The following is a 27,082-nucleotide window of genomic DNA, read 5'->3' as shown; positions in this document are numbered from 1 at the left end:
TGAAGGGAAAATCATGCTTGACTAATCTTCTGGAGTTTTTGAGGATGTAACTATGAAAATGGACAAGGGAGAGCCAGTGCATGCAGTGTACCTGGACTTCCTGAAAGCTTTTGATAAAGTCCCACATAGGAGATTAGTGGGCAAAATTAGGGCACATGGTATTGGGGGCAGAGTATTGACATAGATTGAAAATTGGCTGGCTGACAGGAAACAAAGAGTAGTGATTAACGGGTCCCTTTCGGAATGGCAGGCTGTGACCAGTGCGGTACCGCAAGGTTCGGTGCTGGGACCGCAGCTGTTTACAATATGCATTAATGATTTAGATGAAGGGATTAAAAGTAACATTAGCAAATTTGCTGATGACACAAAGCTGGGTGGCAGTGTGAAATGTCAGGAGGATGTTATGACAATGCAGGGTGACTTGGACAGTTTGGGTGAGTGGGCAAATGTATGGCAGGTGCAGTTTAATGTGGATAAATGTGAGGTTATCCACTTTGGTGGCAAGAACAGGAAGGCAGATTACTATCTAAATGGAGTCAAGTTAGGAAAAGGGGAAGTACAATGAGATCTAGGTGCTCTTGTACATCAGTCAATGAAAGCAAGCATGCAGGTACAGCAGGCAGTGAAGAAAACTAATGGCATGCTGGCTTTTATAACGAGGGGAATTGAGTATAGGAGTAAAGAGGTCCTTCTGCAGGTGTACAGGGCCCTGGTGAGACCCCACCTGGAGTATTGTGTGCAGTTTTGGTCTCCAAATTTGAGGAAGGACATTCTTGCTATTGAGGGAGTGCAGCGTAGGTTCACAAGGTTAATTCCCGGAATGGCGGGACTGTCATATGTTGAAAGATTGGAGTGACTGGGCTTGTATACACTGGAATTTAGAAGGATGAGAGGGGATCTGATTGAAACATATAAGATTATTAAGGGATTGGTCACGCTGGAGGCAGGAAGTATGTTCCCACTGATGGGTGAGTCCAGAACTAGAGGCCACAGTTTAAGAATAAGGGGTAGGCCATTTAGAACTGAGATGCAGAAAAACATTTTCACCCAGAGAGTGGTGGATATGTGGAAAGTTCTGCCCCAGAAGGCAGCGGAGGCCAAAGTCTCTGGATGCATTCAAGACAGAGTTAGTTAGAGCTCTTATAGATAGCGGGGTCAAGGGATATGGGGAGAGGGCAGGAACGGGGTACTGATTGTGTATGATCAGCCATGATCAAAGTGAATGGTGGTGCTGGCTAGAAAGGCCGAATGGCCTAGTCCTGCACCTACTGTCTATTGTCTATTGTCCATTTTGAATGGACAATGAACCATGTACACTACCTCACTATATATTTTTTCTTTGTTTTTTGTGCACTACACTTAATTTAATTTAAATTATGTATTCAACTGTTTTGCCACCACCAAGCAACAAATTTCACAACATACGTCAGTGATAGCCGATTCTTTTTCTGTGTTATACTCAGATTTCCGGAAGGCATTTATTCAGGTGTTGAATCAAAGGATGTTGTGGCAAAGGTAATGTCGCAGTAGTTATGGGGGATTTCAACATGCAGGTGAACTAGGAGAATCAGGTTGGTGCTGGACCCCAGGATAGGGAGTTTGTAGAGTGCCTACGGGATGCATTCTTGAAACAGCTTGTACGAGAGCCGACCAGGGACAAGGCTATTCTGGATGTAGTGTTATGTAATGAACAGGATTTGATAAGCGATCTTGAAGTAAAGGAGCCATTAGGAGGTAGTGATCATAATATGATAAGTTTTTATCTGCAATTTGAGAAGGATAAGGGCAGCTCGGAGGTGTCAGTGTTGCAGTTGAACAGGGGAAACTATGGAGCCATGAGGGAGGAGCTGGCCAAAGTTGACTGGACGGATATCCTAGCAGAAAAGACAGTGGAACAGCAATGACAGGTATTCTTGGGAATAATGCACAAGGTGCAAAATCAGTTCATCCCCCGGAGAAGGAAGGATTCAAAGGGGGGATAGGGGCCACAGTGGTTGGCAAAGGAAGTCAGAGATTGCATAGCATTAAAAAAAAGGAAGTATGACAGAGCTAAGGTGAGTGGGAGGACAGATGATTGGGAAGTTTTTAAGGAACAACAGAACTTAACTAAAAAGGCAACACGGGGAGAAAAAATTAGGTACAAACGCAAGCTAGCCAGGAATAGAAAGGAGGATAGCAAAAGCTTTTTTAGGTAGGTGAAGATAAAGAAGATAGTTAAGAACAATGTTGGGCCCTTGAAGAATGAATTGGGTGAAATTGTTATGAGAAACAGAGAAATGGCAGAAGATTTTAACAAGTACTTTAGATCTGCCTTCACTAAGGAAGACACAAGCAATCTCCCAGATGTATGGATGGGCCAAGGACATAGGGTAACAGAGGAAATGAAACAGATTGACATTAGGAAGGAAACAGTGATGAGTAGACTGATGGGACTGAAGGCTGACAAATCCCCAGGTCCAGATGTTCTGCATCCTAGGGTACTAAAGGAGGTGGCCCTGGAAATTGCGGATGCATTGGTAATCATTTTCCAATGTTCCTTAGATTCAGGACCAGTTCCTGAGGATTGGAGAATGGCTAATGTTATCCCACTTTTTAAGAAAGGAGGGAGGGAGAAAACAGAGAACTATCGACCTGTCAACCTGACATTGATGGTGGGGAAGATGCTAGAGTCCATTATTAAAGATGAATGATATCACTGATATCTAGATAGCAGTGATAGGATTGGGCCGATCCAGCGTGGATTTACCAAGGGTAAATCATGCTTGACTAATCTGTTGGGAGTTTCTCGAGGATGTAACCAGAAAGTTAGACAAGGGAGATCCAGTGGATGTAGTGTACCTCGATTTTCAGAAGGCATTTGATAAGGTCCCACATAGGAGATTGGTGGGTAAAATTAAAGCTCATGGCATTGGGGGGAAGACATTGATATGGATAGAAAACTGGTTGGCAGATAGAAAGCAAGGGGTAGCGGTGAATGGGTGTTTCTCGGAATGGCAGGTGGTGACTAGTGGGGTGCCACAGGGCTCGGTATTGGGACCACAGCTGTTTACGATTTACGTCAACGATTTAGATGAAGGCATTGAGAATAACATCAGCAAATTTGCTGATGATACTAAGCTGGGTGGCAGTGTGACATGTGATGAGGATGTTAGGAGAATTCAGGGTGACTTGGATAGGCTGGGTGTGAGCAGATACTTGGCAGATGACGTTTAATGTGAATAAGTGTGAGGTTATCCACTTTGGGAGTAAGAACAGGAAGGCAGATTATTATCTGAACAGTGTAGAGTTAGGTAAGGAAGAAATACAAAGCGATCTCGGAGTCCTTGTTCATCAGTTACTGAAGATGAATGAGCAGGTGCAGCAGGCAGTGAAGAAGGCTAATGGAATGTTGGCCTTTATTACAAAGGAAATTGAGTATAAGAGCAAGGAAATCCTCTTGCATTTGGACAGAGCCCTGGTGAGACCACACCTGGAGTATTGTGTACAGTTTTGGTCTCCAGGGTTAAGGAAGGACATCCTGGCTGTAGAGGAAGTTCAGTGTAGATTCACAAGGTTAATTCCTGGGATGTCTGGACTGTCTTAAGCAGAGAGGTTAGAGAGACTGGGCTTGTACACGCTGGGATTAAGGAGATTGAGAGGGGATCTGATTGAAACATATAAGATTATTAAGGGATTGGACAAGATAGAGGCAGGAAATATGCTCCAGATGCTGGGAGAATCCAGTACCAGAGGGCATGGTTGGAGAATAAGGGGTAGGTCATTTAGGACAGAGTTAAGGAAAAACTTCTTCTCCCAGAGAGTTGTGGGGGTCTGGAATGCACTGCCTCGGTAGGTAGTGGAGGCCAATTCTCCGGATGCTTTCAAGAAGGCACTAGATAGGTATCTTACGGATAGGGGAATCAAGGGATATGGGGACAAGGCAGGAACAGGGTATTGATCGTAGATGATCAGCCATGATCTCAAAATGGCGGTGCAGGCTCAAAGGGCTGAATGGTCTACTTCTGCACCTATTGTCTATCGTCTAAAATGAGAGTTTATGGTGTAGCAGGTAACATACTAGCATGGTCAGAACACTGGTTGGCTAACAGAAAATAGACAGTAGGCATAAATGGGTCTTTTTCTGGTTGGCAAAATGTAATGAGTGATGTGCCACAGACTGAATGAATGTAGAAGTGACTGAATGTAGGCACCAAAAGCATGGTTGATAAATTTGTTGAGACACAAAGATAGGTACATAAGTAAGTTCTGAGGAGGAAATAAGGGACTACAGAAGGGATATAGACAGGTAAGAGAATGGCCATTCTAGCAAATAGACTACAATGTGGAAAGGTATTAAACTGTCTATGTTAGCAGAAAATAAATTAAAAGGGTATATTTTCCAAATGATGCAATATCGCAGAGCTTTCATGCAAAAGGAAATTAAATTTTATAATGGTTAGCATGCAAGTAAAGCAAATAATTGTAAATTTAACAGTATATTACCTTTACTGCTGAGAGAATTGAATATAAAAATCAGGTTTTGTGTTGTTATATGGTGAGACCAAATCTGTTTCACGTGAAGCAATGGCTTCCTTATTTAAGGGAACTATTAGTGCACTGAAGCAGTTCAGAGACTGCTACTGGTAGACAAGACGAGGAAAACGCTGTAGCATGCTCAATTTCTCAGAACGCCCTTGATAAACCCCAATATAAAAGGTTACTGTGTAAAATTGAAGTACACAGTACTGGTGTAATCAGAATCAGGTTCAATATCATCGGCATATTCCATGAAATTTGTTGTACTGGTGATATATACTGGAAACATACTGGTGTGGACCAAATTCTGGTTAACAGACAGGACCAAGAGAGTAATAATACATTGAGCAAACATGAGGAAATTTGCAGATGCTGGAAATTCAAACAACAACACACACAAAATGCTGGTGGAACACAGCAGGCCAGGCAGCATCTATAGAAGCACTGTCGACGTATCGGGCCGAGACCCTTCGTCAGGACTAACCAAAACGAAAGGCAGTAAGAGAGTTGAAAGTAGTGGGGGCAGGGGGAAATGTGAAATGATAGGAGAAGACCGGAGGGGGTGAGATAAAGCTAAGAGCTGGAAAGATGATTGGCGAAAGTGATACAGAGCTGGAGAAATGAAAGGATCATGGGACGGGAGGCCTCAGGAGAAAGAAGGGTGGGGAGCACCAGAGGGAGATGGAGAACAGGCAAACAACTAAATATGTCAGGGATGGGGTAAGAAGGGGAGGAGGGGCATTAACGGAAGTTAGAGAAGTAAATGTTCATGCCATCAGGTTGGAGGCTACCCAGCCGGTATATAAGGTGTTGTTCCTCCAACCTGAGTTTGGATTCATTTTGACAATAGAGGAGGCCTTCATTAACTTTGCCTCCAACTTTCACCCTGCCCTCAAATTTACCTGGTCCATTTCTGACACCTCCCTCCCCTTCCTTGATCTTTCTGTCTCCATCTCTGGAGACGGCCTATCTACTGATATCTACTATAAGCCTACAGACTCTCACAGCTACCTGGACTATTCCTCTTCCCACCCTGTCTCTTGCAAAAAGGCTATCCCCTTCTCACAATTCCTCCGTCTCCACCACATCTGCTCTCAGGATGAGGCTTTTCATTCCAGGATGAAGGAGATGTTTTAAACAAAGGGGCTTCCCTTCGTCCACCATCAACTCTGCTCTCAAATGCATCTCTCCCATTTCCCGCACATCTGCCTTCACCCCATACACCCGCCACCCCACTCGGGATAGGGTTCCCCTTGTCCTTACCTACCACCCCACCAGCCTCCAGGTCCAATGTATAATTCTCCGTAACTTCCGCCACCTCCAACGCGATCCCACTACCAAACACACTTTTCCCTCCCCCCCCCCTTTCTGCTTTTCGCAGGGATCGCTCTCTACATGACTCCCTTGTCCACTCGTCCCCCACCCCCCATCCTTTCCCACCGATCTCCCTCCTAGCATTTATCCTTGTAAACGGAACAAGTGCTACACCTGCCCTTACACTTCCTCCCTCACCACCATTCAGGTCCCCAGACAGTCCTTCCAGGTGAGGCGACACTTTACCTGTGAGTCGGCTGGTGTGGTATACTGCATCCGGTGCTCCCGGTGTGGCCTTTTATATATTGGTGAGACCCGACGCAGACTGGGAGACCGTTTCGCTGAACACCTATGCTCGGTCCAGCAGAAAAAGCAGGATCTCCCAGTGGCCACACATTTTAATTCCATGTCCCATTCCCATCCTGATATGTCTATCCATGGCCTCCTCTACTGTCAAAATGAATCCAAACTCAGGTTGGAGGAACAACATCTTATATACCGGCTGGGTAGCCTCCAATCTGATGGCATGAACATTGACTTCTCTAACTTCCTTCAATGTCCCTCCTCCCCTTCTTACCCCATCCCTGACATATTTAGTTGTTTGCCTGTTCTCCATCTCCCTCTGGTGCTCTCCCGCCTTCTTTCTCCTGAGGCCTCCCGTCCCATGATCCTTTCCCTTCTCCAGCTCTGTATCACTTTCGTCAATCACCTTTCCAGCTCTTAGCTTCATCCCACCCCCTCCGGTCTTCTCCTATCATTTCGCATTTCCCCCTCCCCCCACTACTTTCAAATCTCTTACTATCTTTCCTTTCAGTTAGTCCTGACGAAGGGTCTCAGCCCGAAATGTCGACAGTAATAATACACTGTTCTTTTTCAGATCAGCATGCACTAGTAGGTACTGCACAAATAAAAACTTGTGCCTCAGCTGTTCACAACATAGTCAATGATTCAAATGAATGAACAGAACATGCAGAGGATTCGGATTGGTTGGGCCATCAGTTAATCACAGCAGCCACTTCTTTGGGACAACTCTTAAAAAACAAAAACTAATCAATAAATAGCCAAGATTCCTTTCATTTATTTGGGAAACTATGCCACTTAATTGGGACAGGAGACTGTTGCCAAACAGTTTCTAACTAACGTCAGTTTAGATACTATGTTCTTAAATAATGTTGGTTGTTTGTAACTATGTTCAAAAAGCTGCAAATTTTGTCAGTGTTAGTTGGCAAGAAATAATCAGTAAGATAATTCAGAATTGCTTTACTCACTGCAGTTTTAAGTATTTAGGCTTAGAGATGCCAGAAATGGCTGGGACTGAAAATTAAACAATTTAACAACTTCAACAAGTTAGGAACTACGAAGAATCTGAAGGTATCGACAATTCATCTTGACTGTTACAATGAAAATGAAGATTTGGAGGATGCAATCAATCATTAAATACACTAGGTGCCTATCCTAATTTTGTTCATTTACAGTCAAAGGAATGTGATGCAGATTGATTCCTCCATCGATAAGAATTGAGAACTAATACGGTTTTATAGTACTGCAGTAGAATTGGTAGTGTTCTAATTTGTTCTGTATTTCATCTAAATACATAATTTGTTACTCAGTTTATCTTTTTAACTATTTCCATGGAACTTCAGCTAACTGGGGCAGCCACCTAATTGGGCCGAAATATGCTGGTCCTGATGTGTCGCAATAAACTGCAATCCACCACATTTCCAAGTTTGTCAATAACACTAAACTGGGTGGAAGGAACATTGAGAGATGGATGCAAAGAGATTTCAAGACTGAGGAAGTGGGCAAAAGCTGGCTGGTGCAAAATAATGTACATAAGTGAAAGTTATTCGATCTGAGAGGTAAAAGAGACAGACACAGTATTATTTAAATGGTGTTAAATTGAAAGGAGGTGATGCATGAAAAAACATCTTCATGTAAGAAAACCAAGCATGTCCATAATATTCCAGATACAGTCTCACCAGGGATTTACTGTAGGGTGGTATCTCCAGATCATCTATTCCTAAAATCTCAGACCCAGTGTAACAGATTTAACGTAAGGACCAGTGTGATAGTTCTTGCGATGCCTAATGTTCAGTGCCATTTCCTTTTTTTAATATATCTCTTTGGTTATCCAGGAACAGAAAATGCTGTCCCATTGATACATTGAAAGAGGTGTGACAGTAATTAAGATGCACTGTGGGTGATAAATCGTTGGAAGGAACTGATGGATCAGTGACTCGCCCTGGCATTGGGCTCAGGCACATCAAAATTCTGGCAGGACCATCAAACAGTCCATACAACAGCCCATGCCAAAAGGAAGTGTTTATTCTGTAAAATACTGCCCTTTTTTTTAATTACAACTACCCAAGCTGATATCTTTTACTGTGGAGCTATGCATAAGAAGCCCATCTTCTGGTGTTTTGTCTAGACGGCTATTCTTCATTGTGGCACGTTGACAGGAAGTGGGTTATTCAAGCAACAAGGTATCAAGCAAAAGCTGATCAAAGATCAAGGAGATGGCATTCAACCCCAAAACCTGTTTTGCCATTCGACTTGGATTACAACCAATCTGTATCCTAATTCCATCTACGATCTGGTTTCCACAATCCTTCATACCTTTATCCAACAACACTATCAAACTCAGTTAATTTTTACTACCAACCTCCACAGCTTTGGGCTGTGAAGGTCCAGATCTACAGTACCCTTATATGCACAGACTGCACAAGCACGCTACATAACTTAACCCTTTCAGCACTGATATGATTCGACTGAATCTCTGCTATACAAAACCAGACTAACTGATTCAATCAACAGTGATAGAGCCTGAGCTGAACTCGGTGATTCGAAATGAAGACTGTCCACGATTCCAGAAGTGAACCCAATCACATGTAACCATTTCATGGAATCTTCCTGCCAGAGACTTAGTAATCTGTTTAGCAGTCGGCAACCAGAACACTCACCTTCAATCCAGAAGCTGATTACACCTGAAATTCGTTCACCCGGTGCTGAATGACTTTAAGAGCCTGTGTTGGGGCAAAAATTCTTCATAATCTTCTACATGAGGAAAGATCTGCAACTTTTTTCTCAATTAAATGTGACAACTCTGAGCCACAATTCCTATTCTTCACAATTTGAGAAATGCAAATTAGCACCAGAATACAATACTTCAGCGTAGGCTGGGGGAACGTCAGACCATAGAACACCACACCTTTTCGTTCCTCAGTTTCACATTTCTAGTTAAAGTGGAACAGAAAACACTTCTGGCTGCCCAGTCAACACCTCCAACTACAAACAGAGCACACCTTTCTCTCAATTCCATTTGTGGTATCTTGCTGTGCATAAAATAGCTATATATTTGCCTCATGACATTGAATTCTGCTTTGCAAAAGAATATTAAATTCAACACACACAAAATGTTGGTGGAACTCAGAAGATCAGGCAGCACCAATGGAGGGAAATAAACAGTCCGTCCTAAAAAAGACGCTGGCTGTTTATTACTCTCCGTGGACATTGATTGGTCTGCTGGGTTCTTCCTGCATTTTGTGTATGCTGCTCTAGATTTCCAACAGCTGTAGAATCTCTTGTGTCTTATTATATTTGAGTTCCTTTGAGACATGATAAAGTACTGTAAATATTTTCAGAAATGTTTCACATGCAGTTCTTATGATATCACCTACTAGTAGGCAGTATGTGACTGTACCAACACTGGACACCAGGGACATCTAATTGAAAATTGGTATTTGTTATGTGACTGTACCAACAATGGACACTAGGGACATCTAATTGTAACTTGAAAGCACTGCAACACTTCAATAAACTGATTAGAATCATATTAATTGAACACATTCTATCAATCTTAATCTCCAACTAATCTCCTAGAATCCTATCAAATTCTACACTGAAACAACTGAATTAATCATTAGTGAAAGAAATAACAATTAACAAAAAGGCCTGTGTTTCTGTAGCACTTTTTCCAACTGCAAGATATCACAGAACATTTCACACCCTATCATAAACATGAGATCCAGCACACACTGTATGTCACCAAATCAAACCTTTCTTTTACAAGTAGTCACCATATATCTATAAATCCAATTCATGCATAGCCACTTCAAAGATTACCAAAATAATAACCAAATATTCTGTATAAGTGGTCTCAATTGAGGAGGAAATCTCAAAGCAGGACATTCAGTAGAACTCTGTTCTTCACACTTTTCATGGGATCTTTTATGCTCACATCAGAGGATAAACCAGGATAATATCTGATATATCCACTTTGAACCCCAAATATTCTCATTGATATTGGAAATGTTACACAGTAAAATTTGAATCAAGTAACCATGTTATTTTATATTGCTTACACCAGATGTGACACCATCTCACCACGTTCAGTAAGATACCTCATTGTCCTAGTTTTAAAAGCAGGTTTAATATCACCGGCACATGTTGAGAAATTTATTGTTTTGCAGCAGAAGTTCATTGTAATATGACAGTTGTCCCCCATGCCTGACAATGACAGGAAACCCGTGCAGGAGAAAGCCATTCCACTCTCTTGACTTCACATGTCCAGGTCCAGTGGGACAAAAAACTTGATGAACAATAAATTAGAATAAATACGTATAATAAGTAGTACCAAAAGAGAGGGAACAAAAAAGAAAAACTACTGAGGAAGTGTTCATGCGTTCATTGTCTATTCAGAAATCTGATGGCAGAGGGGAAGAAACTGTTCCTTAAAGAGTGAGTGAGTGAGTGTGTGTGAGATTAGCAAATTTGCCGATGACACAAAGCTGGGTGGCAGTGTGAAATGTCAGGAGGATGTTATGACAATGCAGGGTGACTTGGATAGGTTGGGTGAGTGGGCAAATGTATGGCAGATGCAGTTTAATGTGGATAAATGTGAGGTTATCCACTTTGGTGGCAAGAACAGGAAGGCAGATTACTATCTAAATGGAGTCAAGTTAGGAAAAGGGGAAGTACAACGAGATCTAGGTGTTCTTGTACATCAGTCAATGAAAGCAAGCATGCGGGTACAGCAGGCAGTGAAGAAAGCTAATGGCATGCTGGCTTTTATAACGAGGGGAATTGAGTATAGGAGTAAAGAGGTCCTTCTGCAGCTGCACAGGGCCCTGGTGAGACCCCACCTGGAGTATTGTGTGCAGTTTTGGTCTCCAAATTTGAGGAAGGACATTCTTGCTATTGAGGGAGCGCAGCGTAGGTTCACAAGGTTAATTCCCGGAATGGCGGGATTGTCATATGTTGAAAGATTAGAGCAACTGGGCTTGTATACACTGGAATTTAGGATGAGAGGGGATCTGATTGAAACATATAAGATTATTAAGGGATTGGACACGCTGGAGGCAGGATGCATGTTCCCGCTGATGGGTGAGTCCAGAACTAGAGGCCACAGTTTAAGAATAAGGGGTAGGCCATTTAGAACAGAGATGCGGAAAAACTTTTGCACCCAGAGAGTGGTGGATATATGGAATGCTCTGCCCCAGAAGGCAGTGGAGGCCAAGTCTCTAGATGCATTCAAGAGAGAGTTAGATAGAGCTCTTATAGATAGCAGGGTCAAGGGATATAAGGAGAGAGCAGGAACGGGGTACTGTTTGTGTATGATTAGCCATGATCACAGTGAATGGCAGAGCTGGCTAGAAGGGCTGAATGGCCTGGTCCTGCACCTACTGTCTATTGTCTATAAAAGCTATCCAGGAGCAATATGAGGGTCATTCCTCCTCACTGAGAATGGCCTAATCCTGGCAAAAGAGGAGGCCACCAAGAAACTTTGCTTTTAGCACATGGATTGGAGGTGCTCAACCTTAGTACTTCTTTAATGTGGAGAATGAATGGATTCACGAACCATTATTCTTCAATAAAATCTCCAAAGCAGAGATTTTGCTCCTAAACTCTAGTGGACAGACTTAACGTGGTCATTTTATCGGTTTATCCCAAACTGTGTGCACCAAGGTTTCTAAAGCTTGATCTATCTGGCCTGCCCTAAACCACTACTGTACAGGGACCAAGCAGCACCTGTCAACACATACAGAACAGGAGGTGGTTGTTAGGAAGGTTAGGAAAGCAAATCGACAGCATTAATGCTGGAAAGAATGTGCATAACCAAGAACGCTGCTCCATCAAGTCACATGGAAAGGCACAATCCAGATACCGTATTTCTGATGGACTTCTGATAGTTATTTCATTCTGACTGTATGACAAGAGGTAAGACTAAGCTCATCATGCTGATTAGCAACACGCCAGATATGGTGCGAAACTCGTTTAAATGCTGCTTACATTAAATTAAAAACTGAAGGTTCCATTACTGAGGCAGTACATGGCACTGAGACTAACACTCAATCTATTCACACAATTTAAAAAACCCAAACTCAGTTTTCTCATGTGTAAAAGACGATTCAACATTCTTGAGCAGTTCATATCCAATCTGGATTCAGGTTTTCTTATAAATACAAAAAATTATAACATCTGACTTATATACTAGCAAAGTGACTGGTGTGTGTGCGCACACACACACAGAGCAGCCCCTTCATGGCTTGCTTGGTCAGTTTTCCACACAGTTTGATGGTCATCCTCACAGACCATAAGGTTCTAGGTTAAATCTTTCGGTTCAGCTTCATGAGCCAAAGCAGAAACTGAGGCATTAACGCTGATTTCAGTAACACTGAGCTATGAACAAGATACACATCCTGTTCTTGATCACCATCCAGCATTTATATGGGCAAGATTCAATTTAGCTGTTATAGTCCATCACAGTGATGAACTTTTAGGACAGGCTAAATTCTTAAAATGCTCAGCAGGGAAGTTGATTCCTCCATCTAAATACCCTGCAGATGTCACAGTCTAGCAATAATAGGCCACTTAGGTCTGGGATGGAAATAAATGTCTTCACAGAGCATGGAGAATCACTGAAATTTTGTACTGTATAGGGTTGCGGCATCTTGGTCATTGAGCTCGCTGGAGAAATCAAATACAGAGTGGATGACTCTTTAAGGAGCACCTTCACTTAGTCTACTAGGGTGACACAGAACATCAAACCCACTATCCCTAGAAGCAGACAGGTGAATTTTCACTGTACTTCTATTAGGACAAGAATATCCCCTTACAGAAAAAGAGACCAAAGCTGTATACAAAACGCTAGGGGCAGTCTTATCAAGGCCTTATATATTTGCAATAATACATTTCACTACTGCACTAAAATCCACTTGTAATAAATGCCAACAGATCATTTATTTTCCCAATCACTTGCTGCATCTGTACATTAGCTTCAATGTATTTTTAAAGCAGACTGACTGATGTTTTCAAATTGTGGTTATGGAACTGAATCTGAAAGCCCACAAATGGCTACATGTATCAGAACACCTAATAGGGCAATGCTATTTATATGAACACCAACAATGCATCAGTTTTCTGTGTCTGCTTACCTGAATGACTATAGAGACCAGCAAGCATAGATACAATTTAGCTGGCTAGACTCTTCTGCATGGAGTTACTATCATGAACTGGAACCCAGTAAAATCATCAGCCCCTCTTAAAGAGGAAGAGTATTCTGGCAGATTTAAATTTGGTAGATTTCTGCAAGGGGGCTCATAGTGACACATAAACATCTGATTGTTCCTCACTAAGATTTATGTAAGTGAATCGCTCCCTCAGAGCGGAGTCCTCTCTTTCTTCTCCATTTTTTGCCCTTGCGTTCCCTCTGTTCATTCTCCCACTTGAAAGGAGAATGGCCATTGGTGCACTACATCTGGAACGAAGCCTGAAAAATGTCCTCCAGCATCAGCCTTATACTCTATGAAGATCTCCAAAACGTGAATAACTCTAGAAAGTGTCAAACAGCTACCGCTTTAAGAAATTAGCCAGTAATTACGCAGTAACCTGTAAGATCCGCTTAAACAATACAAGTGCTGCTGGAATGTTGTGTTCTGCATGATGTCAAAAAACGTCATCAACCTGGTGTTAATTCTCATTCTCCCTCCACAGATGCTGACTGACTCACTGAGCATTTTCAGCTTTTGCTACTTTATTGGGCTTCAAGTATCTGTCATACTTCATTGTTGGATCACTAAGAACAGCTTTACACCCTCTTACTGATATGTTGTTACTCACATTACTTGTGTGGATGCATTGTGAATCTAAGGGCTCTCAAAGAAGACAAATGTTATGCAATATTTGCACCCTCCTTCCCACCCCAGCACAGTCCTTGATCCCAGTTATTGGACTGTGTATGCAAGTTTCAGGATGTGGGTGCCAGACAGTAATACTAATCACAGAAACTTACAGCTCTTAATAGAATCCTTAACACTAAGAAATCCATAGAATTAGTTTTCATTTCTCCTTCTAAGGGTCGAGCCCAGTAAAACCTGGCACAAGTATGTAATCCAAGAGGCTAGAGAATTACTGCTTGAACTTAACAGTAAATTCCACACCATGAAATTGCCAATGTGGAGGGCGGAAAGGAGACAACACACACTTAAGAAGTTGAGAAGGGACTGGGTTTGGATTGAGCCTTAGAAACTCAAGCTGCAGTTTGTACACCACAAAGATTCCAACTTGTACAGTCTAAAAGGAAACACTGCCCTCAGCTGATGCCCATAAGCAGCATCCAAAAGGTGACGCTTCATAACAGCACCCACCTGCTACTGTTATCTTGGCAGTCCTGCTCACAATGGTTCCCAGGCTATCAATAGTGGCAACACATTGATAAAATCCCTCATCAGGTTTGTGGTGTTTGGAATGTACCACACTATGTATCAACAGTGAACCTTCCGGAAGCATCTGTCTGCGTTCATCTGAAATCAGGTTTAGGAATGTTCCATCTTTTCTCCATTCAATTCTGGCTTTGGGTTCAGCGAAAACTGAACAGTTCAGTATAACCGAGGACCCTCGTATCGCAAGTGTGTCTGCTGGCTCCACCGTAAAGTAGAAAGGTGTGAATCTTCGGATGACAGATTCTATTGAGAGATGAAAAGACATAAAAAAATCATTATACATATATCATTATACACATTCATCCCCAGTCCAAATATTCAGATTGCTATCGGTCTCAAACATACATCATGTTGAAGTCAGTGGAATGAATTTCACAGACAGAGCACAATACGTAAACACAGGTAAATAGGTCTAAAACTGGAGTATTATATAGAGCCATAGAAGATTCCAGCAAAGAAACAAGCCCTTCGGCCTATCTAGCCTATGCCGAACCGTTATTCTACCTAGTCTCATTGACCTGCACCCAACCATAGCCTTCCATGTCCCTCCCATCCATGTACTTAATACAAGTTTTACAAACTTTTGTCAAATGTTGAAATTGAATCCGCATCCACCATCTGGCAAGCTCGTTCCGCACTTGCACCACCAAAGTGAAGTAGATCCCCTTAAATATTTACCTTTCACGCTTAACCTAGGTCTAGTTTCACCCAACCTGAGTGGAAAAAGCCTGCTTACATTAACCTTATCTATGCCCATTGTAATTTTGTATATGTCTATCAAATCTCCCCTTGTTCTCCTCTCCTCCAGGTAAAAATATCCTAAGCTTTTCAACCTTTCCCTATCAGGTTATCAAGTCCCAGCACATCCTTGTAAATTTTGTCTATACTCTTTCAATCTTATTGATATCTTTCCAATAGACAGATTACCAGAACTACACACAATACTCCAAACAAGATAAAATCTGGAAATCCAAGCAACACACACAAATTGCTGGAGGAACTCAGCAGGCCAGGCAGCATCTATGGAAATTACTAAATAGTCGATGTTTCGGGCCGAGACCCTTCACCAAGACTGGAGAAAAAAAGATGAGAAAAAAAGTCAGAGTAAGAAGATGGGGGGAGGGGAGGAAGAAATACAAGGTGATAGGTGAAACAATTCTACAAATCTGGTTTTTCCAATGCCTGATACTACTTCATCATATCATTCCAACTCCTATACTTGGCACTCTGATATATGTGCCAAAAACTCTCTTTATGACCCTATCTACCTGTAATGCCAACTTCTATATCTGTTTTTTTTATTTACAATCAATGCAGTGTGAAATGAGGCCTTCTGGCTTTTTGAGCCACACCACCCTTTAACTCTGATTAACACAAGATTCTAAATTGGGAAAAAAAGCTAATTTTGAAGGCATCAGAAAGGATCTGGCACATGAATTGGGACAGGTTGTTTTCTGGCAACAGTGTACTTGGTAAGTGGGAGGCCTTCAAAAGTGAAATTTTGAGAGTACAAGCTTGTAGGTTCCTGTCACAATAAAAGGCAAGAATGACAGATTTAGGGAACTTTTGTTTTTGAGAGATATTGAGGACCTGGTTAAGAAAAAAGAAGTGTATAGCAGGGGTAGCCAACAGGAACACATGAGGTTTTCAGAGTATAAGAAATGCAAGAGAACAATTAAGAAAAATCGGGGGGGGGGGGGGGGGGGGAAAGACATAAGGTTGCTCTAGTAGACAATCTGAAGGAGAATCCTAAGAGTTTCTACAGATATATTAAGAGCAAAAGTTCAGCAAGGGACAAAATTGATCCACTGGAAGATCAAAATGGCAATCTATACGTGGAAATGAAAGAGATAGAGGAGACCTTAAATAGATTTTTTGTATCTGTGTTTACTCAGTAACGGACAAAGAGTCTATAGTGAGACACAGAATCAGCAGTGAGGTCAAGGACCCAACACAGATTACAAAGGAGGAGTTTTGGGGGGGTGGGGGGGAAATAAATCCTTAGGGCCTGACAACGTGTTCCCTCAGACCCTGTGGGAGTCTAGTACAGAAACTGTAATGTCCCAAGGAAAGATATTTAAAACCTTCTTAGACGTGAGTGAGGTGCCAGAGGACTGGAGAACAGCTAATGTTGTTCTGTTGTTTAAGAAAGGCTCAAAGAACAAGGCAGTAAAGTATACGCCGGTGAGCCTGACATCGGTAGTGAGAAAATTATTAGAAGGTATTTTAGGACTGGATATATCCAGTTGCAAGAAAAAAGTTTGTGAACACTTTGCAATTACCTGGTTTTCTGTGTTAATTACTCATAAAATGGGGTCTGATCTTCATCTAACTCACAATAATAAACGAACACAAACTGCCAAAACTAATAACAAACAAACAATTGTTCTCTTCATGTCTTTATTGAACACACTGTTTAATCATTCACAGTCCAGGCTGGTAAAAGTATGTCAACCCTACATTTAATAACTGGTAGAACCTAATTTAGCAGCAAAAACCTACAAACATTTCCTGCTGCTGCTGATTAGTTTTGCACAATGGCGAAGAGGAATTTTAGAGCATACCTTCACAAAACAAAACTGTTTCCTTTAATCAGTATTTCTGGGATACCTTGCTTGCATGAACAGCCTTTTTCAGATCATGCCACAACATTTCAAATGGGTTAAGGTCCGGTCTCTGACTTGGCCATTCTAATACAAAAGTTTTCATCTTTTTAAACCATTCTGATGTTGATATGCTCTTGTGTTTCAGATCATTGTCTTGTTGCATCACCCAACTTCTATTAAGCTTCAGGTGACAGACTACTACCCTGACATTCTCCTATAAAATGTCTTGACACAATTCTGAATGCATTAACAACTACAAGCTGTCCAGGGCCTGAGACAATAAAGCAGCCCCAAACCATAATGCTCCTTGCACCATGCTTCCCAGTCGGGATGAGGTTTTGGTGTTGGTACGCTGTGTCCTTTTTCTTTCAGTGTGAATTTCTGCCAAAAAGTTCAACTTTTGTCTCATCTGTCCTTAGAACATTGTCCCAGAAGTGTTATGCAACATCCACGTGGTCTTTAGCAAACTTGAGATGTGCAGCAATGGTTTTTTTTCTGGAGAGCAGTGGCTTTCATGAACATCATTCTTGTTCAGTGATTTTCCTATAATGGACACATGAACAAAAACCTTAGCATGTTCTAAAGATTTCTGCAGGTTTTTTGCTGTTGTTACCCTTGGGTTCTTTTTCACCTCCTTCAACATTGCACGAACTTCCTCGATTTGTAGATAATTATGGCTAGAGCAGGGATCCAAGTGAGGACTGGCAGGAAGTGGAGGGCAGAGGAAGCTGTTCAGGAAGCAGAAGAAAGGCTGCGTCACAGGAGGCTGGTGGGAGTCATGAGGCCTCGGTCACATGAGGCCGAGCTGGGCTAGGATCCTTTCCAAATCCCTGAATGGACACCATCAGAGGGAAGGAAAGGCGCCATCTAGTTCAGGAGGAGGTGAGAGCAGCAGTGGAGGAGACAAGAACCTGCAAGGTGGTGGGAATGAAGCAACAGGGAGCTTGGACAAGATGGGAGAATGCGGTGGAGAGGAAAGTGACCTGGACAGAGCTTTGGAAAGGCGAGCCACACCGCATCCAATTTCTCATCCAGGCAGTGTATGATGAGCTTCCAAGCCCATCAAATCTGCACACATGAGGCAAAGCAGAGTCGTCAGCGTGCCCTCTGTGTTCCATGCAAGGAACCCTGAAGCACATCCTCAGCGGCTGCACAAGGACACTTGGTGAGGGACGGTACCGATGGAGGCATGATCAGGTCTTGAAGACCATCGCTGAAGCCATCAGCGCAGGAGTGGAGTGGGCAAAGCAGTCCCGACCCTCCAAGCAGACCATTGCCTTTGTCAGAGCTGGGGAGCAGCCAATACCCGCCAAAGGAACATCTGCAGGTATCCTGACCTCTGCAAGGGACTGGCGGCTGTTAATGGACCTCGAACAGCAGCTGAAGTTCCCCAACCATATAGCAGCCACCACCCTTAGACCAGACATTGTCCTTATATCTGAGTCTACGAAGCAGGTGGAGCTGACAGTCCCATGGGAAGATCACTTGGAAGAGGCCTTTGAAAGGAAGCTATCTGAGTATACAGGACTGATCAGCGACTGCCAGCAGGCTGGATGGAGAGCAAGGTGTCTCCCAGTGGAAGTTGGTTGCAGGGGATTCGCAGCCCATCCCTTAGCCAGAGCCTTCAGCAATTTGGGCATTGAGGGAGAGAGGGAGAGGAGAGCTATCCGCAATACCACATATGCAGCAGGAAGGGCCCCAAGATGGCTGTGGCTCAAGAGAGGGGAGTCATGGAATCATATGTAGCTTGCCATCTGGTCACAAGCTGGGGTCTGATCAGCCCTGGCTGGGTCACCTGGAGAAGGGTGTATGATGTTGAAAGACCCGAATCATCCGATGATTCCAGAAACGTTACTGATAATGTGCCCAGAAGCATCAGCAGATGTATGCACACAGCTTACTGTGGACTGAAGAACACTCAGATCTTTAGAAATACTGAGACTTGAGGACCTGAGTTATAGGGAACATTGAATAGGTTAGAACTTTATTCCCTTGAACATAAAAGACTGATGGAAGATTTGATAGAGGTGTACAAAATTATGATAGGTATAGATAGGGTAAATGCAAATAAGTTTTTCCTATTGAGGATGGGTGAGACTACAACTAGAGGTCATACATTAAGATGAAAGATAAAATGCTTAAGGAGAGCATGAGGGGAAACTTCTTCACTCAGAGGTGGTAAGAGTATGGAATGAGCTAACAGTGCAAGCGGTGGATGTAGGGTCGATTTCAACATTTAAGAGAAATTTGGATATTGTACATGGATGGGGATGGGGGGAGTATGGAGGGCTATGGTCTTGGTGGAGATTGAGGGGACTAAGCAGATTAATGGTTGAGCACAGACTAGATGCACCAAATAATCTTTTCTATGCTGTAATGTTCTATGACTCTAATTGAACTCTGAACTCCATTGCCAGAGCTGTAATAGCGTTGCACTAATCACTGTGCCACCACGGTGCCCAATATGGATCTGCATCCCCAGATTAAGGATTTATATTCCCAGATCCCAGCACTGATTTTAAAACATTGTCTAACTGTGCGTCCATTTATTCTGGAAAAATAATATGTTGCACAGCTATACACAAGGATTATCACACAATCCCCAAGAAACCTAGACAACAAACAAGGTGACACAACTCTAAATAAAGCAATGAGGTAATACATTACCACCCCCCCTCCCGTGGTCTTGAGCAGAAAATGTTCCAGGAGTCTCAAACAGTAATGATTCCGGTTAACAGGTCCATTGGTTAAGCGAGGCAGCTGCTCAATTGATTTGTTCATAAGGAACAAAAACTAATCGAGAGAATAACCCAGGTATCATTTGTTTACTTGGGACATTATGCCACTTCATTGGGACAGGAGACTGTTGCCAAACAGTTTCTAACTAGTGTCAGTTGTGTAACTGATAGACTTTATACCGTGCTTAGAGCAAACAGTTTTGTGAATTTGTGTTTAAAAATTAGTGATGTTTGTCACTGATAGTCAGTGAGAAATCAGCAATGACAATTCAGTACTGTTTTGTTCACTGTGATTTCAAGCATTCAGGCTTGGAGATGCCGGAAACATCTGGGAGTGAAAATGAACGAATTTCACTACTTCAGCAAGTTGGGAACTACAAAGAATTTGAAGGTAATGATAATCATGTTGAATGTTCAAAGTATATTTAGGATTAAAGTACGTATACAATATACAATCTTACAGGCAGCCACAAAACAAAGAAACCCAACAGAACCCATTAAACAAACTGTCAAACACCCAGTGTGCAGAAAAAATAAATCGTGCAAACAATACAAATAATTAAATAACAACTGAAATTCACAAAAGCAAGTCCACAGCCAAGAAGCAAGCCAAACTAATCCAGGAGCCCCTTAGTTGCAGGCCAAAGACTCAGTTCAGCTCAGAGACGAGTAAACATCACGGAGCAGTGAGCTAAACACCAGCATGACCTACGCCTCTGGCTCCAACACCCCGACCTTTTCAATTCGGCCCAGCACTTAAATTAGCCAAACAGCAGGTTGCTCCTCAATCTCAGATCTGGGCCCAAACATCTTGCCTCAGTTATGCTGCTTTGAATCACCTCTGAGTCCACTCCAGCAACAAAACATTGGCTCGTTGCCTGCTCTCAGAACCAGGACCCACTTCCTTGATTTAGTCTGTACACTCCACAACCATCCTACACCTTTGAGACTGTTCAGATTGTAGAAGTGCCAGGTCACACAAGGGGTTCAAAAGCTCAACTCCGACAAAGGCTACTGATTGGAGTGATCCTTTTTGATTAAATCAAAGTGTGATTAATAAAGTAGTCAATAGTTGTTTTTGCTGCCAACAAGTTGTCGTTGTCCTTCACCAGCACCATATTAAACAGAACGTTACGATGAAATGAAGATTTGGAGGTCGCAATGTTCAAAAGCATTGTATGAAGGCAGTTAATTATCAGCACTAGGTGCCTGTGTTGATTTTGTTCATTTACAGTCAATCAAAATAACACAGCAGCAAATACTGGTGAATTCCTCTGTTAATAACAGTTAGGAACTAATATTAAGTTTTATAGTATTGTAGTAATATTGGTAGTGTTCCAATTTGTCCTATATTTAATTTAAATGCATAATTTTTCACTCAGTAGTTTTGTCTTTTTAAACACAAGAGATTCTGCAGATGCTGGAAATCCAGAGCCACACTCACAAAATGCTCGAGGAAGTCAGCAGGTCAGACAGCATCTATGGAAATGAATAAGCAATTGATGTTTTGGGTCAAGACCCTTCATCAGTTTGTCTTTTTTTTATACTTTGTTAACTATTTTCATGAAACTTCGGCTGATAGGGACAGCCACTCAATTGGGTCAAAATGTATCGGTCCCAATGTGCTCCAGTTAAGTGGAATTCACTGTATAGACTAACAAGAAGCTGATCCCAGCTAGGTTCCTGCATCAGGCCTCAGTTAGAAAGAAAGACAAACCACGCACTAGTAATCCAGTGATCTGATCGCTGCCTGCTTCGAGGACCACTGATCATCACACAGTAAGAACAAGATAAGCACACAAATGTTGTCAGGAAAAAAACAACTGTAATGCCCTCCTTCAGTGATTTTACATTGCCATGAATCCTGAGGAGAGTGCAATTTGGATAAGGAAGCTAGGGTCTTCCAGCAGCCTAGAAGCAGAATTTCATCACTTCAAAAGAACAAGAAACATGAAATGGAATATGTGACTAGAAAATAGATTAAATGTAATGGACAATGATATACAGATGTAAAGAATCTGAGGCAAGGCTGACTAACAGTTAACGAAAGCAGAAATCAAGTTTACACTGTGCATCTACCATAGAAATTCATGTATTAATCCCACTCGAGACACAGTCTGATCATTATTAATGTAAAATAAGATTCAATGCATTCATGTAAGAATACCATGCAGTTCATTCCTCAACTGGAACAGTAGCTGCTTCAACTTCCATATATGCTGCTTAGACTGCAAAGCATCTGTTATTTTTGTCTCAGAAGTTTGATCAACACATCAAATGCCAATACCTAGTAGCTTTAACATCTTCCAGTTCAATTCCATAAGACCATGAGACATAGGAAAGAAATCAGGACATTCAACCCATCGAGTCTGCTCCGCTATTTCCCTCTCAACCCCATTCTCCCCGTAACTCTTCACGCCATGACTAATAAGGAATCTAACAACCTTCGCCTTAAATATGTGGCAACAAATTCTGCAGATTCACTACTGTCTGGTTAAAGAAATTCCTCATCCTGCTTCTGAATGGACGACCCTCTATTCTGAGGCTCTGCGCTTAAGATTCCCCCACCATAGAAAACATCCTCTCCATATCCACTCTATCTAGGCCTTTCAACATTCAAAAGGTTTCAATGAGATCTTCACTCAGTCCTCTAAATTCCAGCGAGTAAAGGCCCAGAGCCATCAATTGCTCTTCATACAATAAGCCTTTTTATTCTTGGAATCATTCTCTTGAACCTTCTCTAAACTCCCTCCAATGCCAGCACATCCTTTCTTAAATAAGAGGCTCAAAACTGCACACAATACTCCAAGTGAGACCTCACCAGAGCCTTATCAAGACTCAGCAATTGTTTTTATATTCTAGTCCTCTCAAAATAAAAGCTAACATTACATTTGTCTTCATCACCACCAAACCAACCTGCAAATTCACCTTGGGGAATCCTGCACAAAGGCTCCCAAACACGAGGAAATCTGCAGATGCTGGAAATTCAAACAACACACAAAAAATGCTGGTGGAACGCAGCAGGTCAGGCATCATCTATAGGGAGAGGCGCTGTCGACGTTTCAGGCCGAGACCCTTCATCAGGACTAACTGAAAGGAAAGCTAGTAAGAGATTTGAAAGTAGGAGGGGGAGGGGAAAATGTGAAATGATAGAAGACCAGAGGGGGTGGCGTGAAGCTGAGAACTGGAAAGGTGATTGGCAAAAGGGATACAGAGCTAGTGAAGGGAAAGGATCATGGGACAGGAGGCCTAGGGAGAAAGAAAGGGGGAGGGGAGCACCAGAGGGAGATGGAGAACATGCAGAGTGATGGGCAGAAAGAGAGGGAAAAAAGGAGGGGGGAAAAATGCTAAATATATCAAGGATGGGGTAAGAAGGGGAGGAGGGGCATTAACGGAAGTTAGAGAAGTCCATGTTCATGCCATCAGGTTGGAGGCTACCCAGTCGATATAAAAAGTGTTGCTCCTCCAACCTGAGTATGGCTTCATCTTGACAGTAGAGGAGGCCATGGATAGACATATCAGAATGGGAATGGGACGTGGAATTAAAAAGTGTGGCCACTGGGAGATCCTGCTTTCTCTGGCGGACAGAGCGTAGGTGCTCAGCAAAATGGTCTCCCAGTCTGCGTTGGGTCTCACCAATATATAAAAGGCCACACCAGAAGCATCGGACACAGTATACACTCACAGGTGAAGTGTCGCCTCACCTGGAAGGACTGTCTGGGGCCCTGAATGGTGGTGAGGGAGGAAGTGTAAGGGCAGGTGTAGCACTTGTTCCATTTGCAAGGATAAGTGCCAGGAAGGAGATCGGTGGGAAGGGATGGGGGGCATGAATGGACAAGGGAGTCGCATAGGGAGCGATCCCTGCAGAAAGCAGAAAGAGGGAGGTAGGGAAAGATGTGCTTGGTAGTGGGATTCCATTGGAGGTGGCGGAAGTTACAGAGAATTATATGTTGGACCCGGAGGCTGGTGGGGAGGTAGGTGAGGACAAGGGGAACCCTATCCCGAGTGGAGTGGTGGGCGGATGGGGTGAGGGCAGATGTGCGGGAAATGGGAGAGATGCATCTGATAGCAGAGTTGATGGTGGAAGAAGGGAAGCCCCTTTGTTTAAAAAAAGGAAGACATCTCCTTTGTCCTGGAATGAAAAGCCTCATCCTGAGAGCAGATGCGGCAGAGACTGAGGAACTGTGAGAAGGGGACAGCATTTTTGCAAGAGACAGGGTGGGAAGAGGAATAGTCCAGGTAGCTGTGAGAGTCTGTAGGCTTATAGTAGATAAGCCGCCTCCAGAGATGGAGACAGAAAGATCAAGAAAGGGGAGGGAGGTGTCAGAAATGGACCAGGTAAATTTGAGGGCGGGGTGAAAGTTGGAGGCAAGTTAATTAAGTCAACGAGCTCAGCATGTGCGCAGGAGGCAGCGTCAATGCAGTCATTGATGTAGCGAAGGAAAAGATACCCATATAGGCTTGGAACATGGACTGTTCCACAAAGCCAACAGAAAGACAGGCATAACTGGGACCCATGCGGGTGCCCATGGCTACACACTTGGTTTGGAGGAAGTGGGAGGAGCCAAAGGAGAAATTATTGAGAGTAAGAACTAATTCCGCTAGACGGAGGAGAGAGGTGGTAGAGGGGAATCGGTTAGGTCTGGAATCCAAAAAGAAGCGGAGACCTTTGAGACCGTCCGGGTGGGGGATGGAGGTATATAGGGACTGGACGTCCAAGGTGAAAATAAGGCGGTGGGAGCCAGGGAACTTAAAATCATTGAAAAAATTCAAAGTGTGAGAAGTATCATGAACATAGGTGGGAAAGGTTTGAACAAGGGGGGGGGGATAAGACAGTGTCAAGGTATGCAGAAATGTGTTTGGTGGGGCAGGAGCAAGCTGAGACAATGGGTCTACCCAGACAGGCAGGTTCGTGGATCTTGGGTAGGAGGTAGAAACGGGAAGTGCGGGGTGTGGGAACTATGAGGTTGGTGGCAGTGGAGGGGAGATCTCCAGAGCTGATAAGGTTGGTGATGGTATAGGAGACAGTTCCCAAGTCCTTTTGCACCTCGGATTTTTGAATTTACTCTGTTTAGAAAACAGTCCATGCTTTGATTCCTTCTACCAGACTGTATTACTATACACTTCCCAACACTGTATTCCACCTGCCACTTCTTTGCCCATTCTCCAAATTTGTCTATGTCCTTTTTCAGCCTCCTTGCTTCCACAACACTACCTGCCCCTCTTCCTATCTTTGTATCTTCAGCAAACTTGGCCACAAAGTTATCAAATTTGTCATCCAGATCATTGACATAAAATGTAAAAAGAACCAGTCCCAACACCCACCATCACTAATCACCAGCAGCCAATCAGAAAAGGCTCCCTTTGTTCCCACTCTTTGCTTCCTGCCAATCAGCCAATGCTCTACCCATGCTATTATCTTTCCCTGTAATACCACAGGCACATAGCTTATTAAGCATCCTCATATGCAGCACCTTGCCAAAAACCTTCTGAAAATCCAAGTACACAACACCCACAGATTCTCCTTCATCGATCCTGCTTGCTATTTTCTCAAAAGATGCCAACAGATTTGTCAGGTAAGATTTTCTCTGAAGGAAACAATGCTGACTATGGGCTATTTTATCATGTGCCTCAATACACGCCGAAACCAAATCCTTAACAATCAAACCCAACATCTTGCCAACCACTGACGTCAGTTTAACTGGCCTATAATTCATTTTCTTTGGTTCCCTCCTTTCTTGAAGAGTGGAGTGGCATTTGCAATTTTCCATTCCACCGGGACCACACCAGAATCTAGTGATTCTGGAACGATCAGTACTAATGCCTCCACAGTCACTTCAGCTCCCTCTCTGTGGTGTAGCCCATCTGGTACAGGTGACTTACTTATCTTCAGACATTTAATTTTCTCAAGCACCTTCTCACTAGTGATGTCAACTTCACACACTTCTGGCCTTTGACACTCTTGAACTTCCTGCAAACTGCTAGTGTCTTCCACAGTGAAGACTGATGCAAAATACTTACTCACTTCATTTGTAATTTCCTTGTTCCTCCATTACTACCTCTCCAGCATCATTTTCCATCAATTCAATATCTACTCTCGCCTCTCGTTTACTCTTTATTTTCCGAAAAACTTTCAGTACCCTCTTTGATATTATTGGCTAGCTTACCTCCATATTTCATCTTTTCCATCCTTATGACTTTTTTCAGTTGCCTTCTGTTGTTTTTTTTTAAAGTTTCCCAATCCTCTAACTTCCCACTAATTTTTGCTCTTCTTTTTCTTTTATGCTGTTTTTGACTTCCCTTGTCAGCCACAGTTGCACAATTCTCCCTTTAGAATACTATTCCTTCTTTGCCCTTATCCTACACCTTTTGAATTTCACCCAGAAACTCCAGCCATTGCTATTCTCCCATCATCCCTGCTAGTGTCCCCATCTAATTAATTTTGGTTAGCGCCTCTCTCATGCCTCTAATTCCCTTTACTCTACTGTAATATTAATACATCTAACTTTAGCATCTTCCTCTCAAATTGAAGGGTGAATTCTATTGCATGGTCTCCTAAGGGTTCCTCTACCTTAGGGCTCCTTAATCAAATCTGGTTACACAACACCCAATCCTGAATAGCTGATCCCCTAGTGGGCTCAACCACAAGCTGTTCGAAAAAGCCATCTTGTACACACCCTTCAAATTCTATCTCGGGAACCTGATTTTCCCAATGTCCCTGCATACTGAAATCTCCATTATTATCGTAACACTGCCCTTTTGGCATGCCTTTTCTATCTCCAGTTGTAATTTGAAGCCCACATCCTGACTACTGTTTAGTGACCTGTATATGACTCCTATCAGGGTCTTTTTCACCCTTGAAATTTCTGAACTCTATCCACAAGGATCCTATATCTTCAGTTTCTTAGTCACCTTTTTCTGAGGACATGATTTCAGTTTTTACCACATCCCCTGTGGCCATCTGCCTGTCTCTTCAATACAAAGTGATTCTTTGAATGTAAAGCTCCCAACTATAATCTTCTTTCAGTCATGACTCAGTGATGCCCACAACATCATACCAGCCAATCTCTAAATGCACTACAAGATCATCTACCTTATTCCATATACTGCGTGCATTCAAATATATACTATTGGAATTCCATCAGGCTAATGGTGGAATTTTAGATTCCATACCTTACTACAGTACAGT

At 42.7% G+C, this 27,082-nt stretch overlaps 1 protein-coding gene across 2 annotated transcripts in view; it reads right to left on the bottom strand.

The window, feature by feature from the left end:
- Positions 1-27,082, bottom strand: part of LOC132378744 (neogenin-like) — a 383,956-nt gene that overhangs the window by 274,658 nt on the left and 82,216 nt on the right. For both annotated transcript variants that reach the window (XM_059945868.1, XM_059945867.1), the window contains exon 2: positions 14,475-14,792. In XM_059945868.1, coding sequence (XP_059801851.1) covers positions 14,475-14,792 — 318 coding nt within the window. The remainder of the gene's footprint in view (positions 1-14,474; positions 14,793-27,082) is intronic.

This window comes from Hypanus sabinus, chromosome 21 (assembly GCF_030144855.1).
Source record: "Hypanus sabinus isolate sHypSab1 chromosome 21, sHypSab1.hap1, whole genome shotgun sequence".
Lineage (NCBI taxonomy): Eukaryota > Metazoa > Chordata > Chondrichthyes > Myliobatiformes > Dasyatidae > Hypanus > Hypanus sabinus.
The sequence above is the reverse complement of the archived record's forward strand: the minus strand, read 5'-3'. Positions and strand labels throughout refer to the sequence as shown.